This window comes from Chiloscyllium plagiosum, unplaced genomic scaffold, assembly GCF_037043375.1.
Source record: "Chiloscyllium plagiosum isolate Xiang-an unplaced genomic scaffold, Cpla_swu_hap1 HiC_scaffold_13, whole genome shotgun sequence".
In the NCBI taxonomy this organism is placed as follows: Eukaryota; Metazoa; Chordata; class Chondrichthyes; order Orectolobiformes; family Hemiscylliidae; genus Chiloscyllium; species Chiloscyllium plagiosum.
Genome location: NW_028270151.1, coordinates 86,380,519 through 86,386,712, shown reverse-complemented (window position 1 = coordinate 86,386,712; position 6,194 = coordinate 86,380,519). Strand labels below are relative to the sequence as shown.

At 45.7% G+C, this 6,194-nt stretch overlaps 1 protein-coding gene across 4 annotated transcripts in view; it reads right to left on the bottom strand.

Moving 5' to 3' along the window:
• Nucleotides 1–556: 556 nt before the first annotated feature.
• The window catches only part of nrros (negative regulator of reactive oxygen species), a 43,234-nt gene continuing 37,596 nt past the window's right edge, over nt 557–6,194 (bottom strand). For all 4 annotated transcript variants that reach the window (XM_043701715.2, XM_043701714.2, XM_087993883.1 and 1 more), the window contains exon 3: nt 557–2,982. In XM_043701715.2, coding sequence (XP_043557650.1) covers nt 1,027–2,982 — 1,956 coding nt within the window. In that variant the 3' untranslated portion in view covers nt 557–1,026. The remainder of the gene's footprint in view (nt 2,983–6,194) is intronic.

Below are 6,194 nucleotides of genomic sequence, written 5' to 3'. Positions count from 1 at the left end.
ATTGTATTCATTTGAGTTTAGAAGATTAAGGCGAGATCTAATAGAAACTTACAAGATAATACATGGCTTGGAGAGGGTGGACGCTAGGAAATTGTTTCTGTTAGGCGAGGAGACTAGGACCCGTGGACACAGCCTTAGAATTAGAGGGGGTAAATTCAGAACAGAAATGCGGAGACATTTCTTCAGCCAGGGAGTGGTGGACCTGTGGAATTCATTGCCACAGAGTGCAGTGGAGGCTGGGACGCTAAATGTCTTCAAGGCAGAAATTGATAAATTCTTGATGTCACAAGGAATTAAGGGCTACGGGGAGAATGCGGGTAAGTGGAGTTGAAATGCTCATCAGCCATGATTGAATGGTGGAGTGGACTCGATGGGCCGAATGGCCTTACTTCCGCTCCTATGTCTTATGGTCTTAATGTGACACTGGAGTGAGGGGCTTACTCATCATTACACAGCATTCTGTTCAAATGCAGGGGCTCAAATCAGTGCAATGTGAGCAAAGTATCAGAGTTAAAACCACCTTCTCAGGCAAAACAGAAATCACACAGCATTTACATAAAAAAGTTTCAAAGTTTAATGCACATTGGGTTCCATTTTCCTTCTCCAACAATACTTAGGGCCCACACACCTGGGCACCTACTTATCCTGTACATGTAGCTTAATAATTACACCATAAATATTATGGAAGGTTTTTTTGTGCAAGTTCAAGACACAATTTCATCAGTGGTAAAACGCAGTGTTCACAGTCAGCTCCTACCCCTTTTGTGGTCAGGAAATCTGGCCAATGGGTGTGACATAGGACCCCTGTGCCCCTACACCCACCCTTTCCAATTTTTTTAGTGCCTCCATTTGTGCCCAGTATTCACACACCATGGCATGACCATTGTCAAATCTGTAGGAGGTGCCCATTTTGGCATGGCTGCACCTGGGGAGGCAGTTGGCACCTCTCCCCACGTTTAGCCGCATGCCCGTAGTCTCACAGCGCGTTCCCAGTGTCGGCAATGGGCAACTGGAGCTGGCAACAGGCTAATACTGAGCCCCCGACCTGCATTTGGCTTTGACATACTTGGGCAACAACTTGGAACTCAAAGAGAATAGAACCATCACACAAACACTGAGGATGCACAGAACTGTCGGCAGCAACAGCAAGAAGTATTTTAAAACAGTGTTGTCAAATTTGCAGTTAGCTTTGGTCGACTGGGAAATCCTGTCGATGGGCTCCAGTTTGGAAGACGTGTTGCAAGTGATCACAGATCTATCGCGAATGGTCAGTGACTCGGCGTTGACGAGGAAGCTCCACCATTCCAACCCGCAGCAGTCAAAGGCATTGCCGCCCAGGGACAAAGTTCGAAGACTTTGCAACAGGCTGTGCAGCACGTCTGGCTGAAGCGCAGACAACCTGTTCTTCCGTAAGTCCAGCGATCTCAGGCGAAGGTTTTTGAGGACAGGATGTAGGCTTGTCATGGAATTCTCAGACAAGTCCAAAGTCTTTAGGTTGCCAAAAGTCCCTTGCAACCCAGAACCGATCTGGCCAGAATCTAACCCATTGTTCCTAAGAGATAAGGATTGCAATGACTTGGCCACGGCTTGAAACATGCTCGCTTCCAGTCGGATTCCCGAATTGGATGATAAATCCAGATGGGTTAAGGGCGAAGCCACAAAAGCATTGGGAGGTAGTGTGACCAAGTCACAGTTGGAGAGATAAAGTTGTCGCAACGATTTGATCTGCGCCAGGGCAACACAACCTCTGCTCAAAGCCCTCCTCCTATTTCCTAAAGGATCGTCACAAACAGAGACCCTGTTGTGACTGAGGTCTATTGTTGTAATCCGAGGCATCTTCGTAAAAAGATCTGAAGGCACCGATTCTAAATGATTGAAGCTAAGATTGAAATAGTTCAGGTTCTCCAGCCTGCTAATGTTGAAATTCAAATGGGACAATTGGTTGTGACTGAGATCGATCGCCTGAAGAAAAAGGAGAGAGTCCTGCTCTGTCAGCGAGAAGGTCTTTAAACAGTTCTGGTCGAGGAGCAGAGCTGACAGCGACGTTATCCCCCGGAGGAATCCAGGAGGGAGGTGCCGAAATGAATTCCGGCTCATATCCAGCAACTGCAGTTCAGGCAAATTTACGGAAATCACCTCATCCCATAGATTTACGGAAGTAACGTTGGTCACATTTCCAACAATTTGTACAAATTGGACCTCAGAAGCTGAGTCGTTCATCAGGTCATTGTAAAAATTCATCTCATTGTCTGCCAGCAACAGCAATTTGAGCTTGTTGCGTTTGGGTAAGAGCGGGAAAAACAGCAGTTTGTTATTGGAAAGGTCCAGAGTTTCCAGCTGGAATTCAGTCTCGGTCTCTCTGGCTAAAAACAGTTCCACGACATTGTGACTGACATTTAATGTTTGCACTCGGTACAAGCTGAAATCTACAACGCACGGGATGTGATTGTGGGCAAGGTTCAACCTGGTTAGCCTTTTCAAACCCTCAAATGTCCCACTTTCAATTTCATAGATATAATTGTTCTCCAAATTTAATTCTTGAAGCTGGGCAAGCCCCTCTAACGTGCTAGGTTCCAATCTCATGATGAAATTCCTGGCCAGAGATAGATATTCCAGTGTGGTCAGATTTTGTACAATGTAGCTCACTATGACTTCACTGAGTCTATTCCCAGATAAATCCAGTCTCGTTAACGCTGAGAGGGATCTTAGTGCCAGTCGGGTTCTTGTGTAGTTTAAATCAATCCTGTTGTTCATTAGGTTCAAATCTTGCAGGTTCTTGTTGTGGGAAAAGGCTGCAGGTTCAATGAGTTCAAGTTGATTCCCGCTCAGGTCCAGTGTGTGCAGCCACCTGTACGTAGACAGTGACTGGTTTTGGATTGCTTTAATTTCATTTCCATTGAGAAAGAGCGCTTCAGTTGTTAAGGGCAGATCTACTGGCACACAATTCAACCTGCGTGCCACACAAAATGCCATCATGTCAACCTGCAACAGAAATGGTGAATTAAAAATCACTCATGCTGCTCAGTTACTTTCAAAACCATGTAATAAAACAACTCAGAGGGAGGCTGTTTCAAAAACCGAAACACTTACAACAGAGTGGGTCCCTCTCCTGTGCCTGCTCTTAGAAAGTGCTGACCAATTTATCCCACCCCATTTTTGTTTGTCCCTGTAACTGTCCAAATTAATTCGATCACCTCTCCAATTGCCTCTAATTTCATTGAAATCTGATTCCAGCTCCAATCAGGTATTCCATTATAGACTGTAACAAGCTTCTGCACTGCAATGTCTCTTCTCATTGCCCCTTCTGTTTAATGTTGTCAATCACTTTAAATCTATGATCTCTGGTTTCTTGCTCACTTGCCAATGGAAACCTGCCCTGAAAATGTGTTGCTGGAACAGCGCAGCAGGTCAGGCAGCATCCAGGGAACAGGTCAGGCAGCATCCAGGGAACAGGAGAATCGACGTTTTGGGCATAAGCCCTTCTTCGATTCCTGAAGAAGGGCTCATGCCCGAAACGTCGATTCTCCTGTTCCCTGGATGCTGCCTGACCTGCTGCGCTGCTCCAGCAACACATTTTCAGCTCTGATCTCCAGCATCTGCAGACCTCACTTTCTCCTCAATGGAAACCTGCCCCCCGTCATCGGGCTCAGTGCTTAGCAAAGCTGCATCCCAGCACCAGGGAGCCAGGTTTGACTTCCCTGCCTGGAGTCTCTACATTCTCCCTGGGTCTGCGTGGGTTTGCTCCCATTTCCTCTACAGTCTCAAAATGTGCAGATTAGGTGGATTGGTCATACTAAATTGCCAGTAGTGTCCAGGGATGTAGAGGCTGGGTGGGTTAGCCATGGGAAATGCAGGGTTACAGGGATAGGGTCTGGATTGGATGCTCTTTGTCGGCTTGGTGGGCCAAATGACTTGCTTCCACATTCTATGATTCTAAAGTGGACAACTTCCGTTCATTCCAACCATAATCTTCTCCACTCCATATGGAACCAACCTCATTTCTTCAGTCTATCTCTCTGTATAGAACTGATCACTCCTGATCTAGATTAGAGTGGTGCTAAAAAAGCACAGCAGGTCAGGCAGCTTCCGAGTAGGAAAATCAATGCTTCAGGCAAAGGCCCTTCATCAGGACTCCTAATACCTGATCACTCCTGATACCATTCTGGTTAAAAGCCCTCTGTGCTTTCTCACTGGGCTGAATATCTTGCCTCACATGTGGAAATCTACACTGTATTGTCAGCTGAGGGCCAAACAGGGATTTTAAAAGTTCAGCTAAATTTCCTTATTTTATTATTATTCAAATTCCGTAATTACAAAACGAAGTATCTCATACATTTTCTGAACAGTTTTAATAACTTGCCCTGTCATTTCCAAGAATCACACCTCCCCATCCCACTGCCGTCCACTTCTTTTGAAATAGTACAATTTGGATCAGATAATCTCCCCAGAGCCCTACATGTTCTGCTTTTTAAAAAAAAAAGTATCTTCCCTTTTTTTAAAATTCCCTTTTAAAAGTTACTATTGAGTCAGCTTCCACCTTTGAGCAAGTGCATTCCAGATTACAGATCGCTAGGACAAACAAATTTCATTATTGTTTGATACTTTTCTCAATTACAGTCCTGAGAGAATTGGATCGTTGCTGTAGGAACAAAAGTTTGAATCCTACCACAGCAGATTAAGTTGAATAAAAATCTGGAATTAAAAGCGAGCCTGCCATTGCCTGTATTATCACTGTTGATTGTCATCAAAGAACTTTTAGAGCTGAAATTTGCCGTCCTTCCCTGGTCTGGCCTACATATGACTCCTGACCTACAACAATGTGATTGACTCTTAACTGCTCTCTAAAATTGGCATGGACAGCCAATTGGTTCAAGCGCAACTAGGAATGGGCAACAAATGCCAATGGTGCCCACACGCCATGAAAGAATAAACAAAACAAAAATCTCCATTCTGTGGTCTTGGGTCATCTTAGATGGCTCGTGGATTTGATGGTGAATTCTTGTAAACTGCTGTTTTGCAGCCAACCATCAGCCCTGTGTGACCTTCCGTCTGACAAGATGTTGGGTTAGATTGGGGTCCACTAGCTCTGGGCAGTATCTGAAACAGCTGACTGGTGAACAGCTTCAAAAGCAGGCCCAGTCTGTTCTAAGAGGCTGGTGTGGTGTGCCTCCCACAGTGACAGCAGCTCTCCCGTACAGGAGGGTAACGGAGGGCAGGAGTGGGTAGGCCTTAGTGGCAATCATCCTTGGACTGGGCAAGGAATGGGTGGTCACAACAGGGGACTCGAGTCGTTTCTGTGTAGCGGGCACTCCCAGCAACCCAACCTCTGGGCTCAGCTTGGGCTGACGACGCGTGAGGGTGAGTTGTGTCATGAGGACTGGTGTAAAATGGTGCCCAGGTGACCAGTGACCAACCAGACCGAGATAGCCAATCTACATCGCCAACAAGGCTCTGAGGCAGTTTCCTGATGAAAGGCTTTTGCCCGAAATGTCAATTCTCCTGATCCTCGGATGCTGCCTGACCTGCTGTACTTTTCCAGCACGCACTCTCGGCTCTGAGCCGGTCACTCCTGCCGCTTTGAGCCAATCCCTTCCTGTTCCACCATTCAAGGTGCCCCACCCAAATACCTCGCTGACTCATGCCTCTGTACAAATATGGCTTTGCAATTCACCATTTATTATGTAACCGGCTTTGAGAGAGAATTTTTAAAAAAATAAATGAAAAGGGCGAAGGAGGGTAGCCATTGATGGCCGTTTGAGAATAAGAAATAGACTCTGGATAGGCTATTCGGCTTTTTGATTCTATCCCATCATTCAATGCAATCATTGCTGATCTTCTCGATCAATTCCAGCACAATACCACCCAACCAGTCTTCATACTTTGGAGGGGTCAGGGGAGGGGTGGGAAACCACAAAGTCAAACTCCTGAACATAAATGAACACAACAAAAAAAACTCCCTTCACAGCGCTACACGCTGCAGCTGAGCTTTATACCAAAAAAGGCATTTTTCACCAATGTGTTCACACATTTTCCCCACAGAGAAACCGTTAATTTGGCATTGGCTTTTAAAATACAACGTAGCCACTTAAGTGTGTAGCGGTGTAAGTGATTTGGAAAAAAAGGTGCGAGCTATCAGGTTGTTAAGGAATGCAAATGAGAGGTGTTTTGCTTTTGTCATTTCGTGAGCCTGTAAG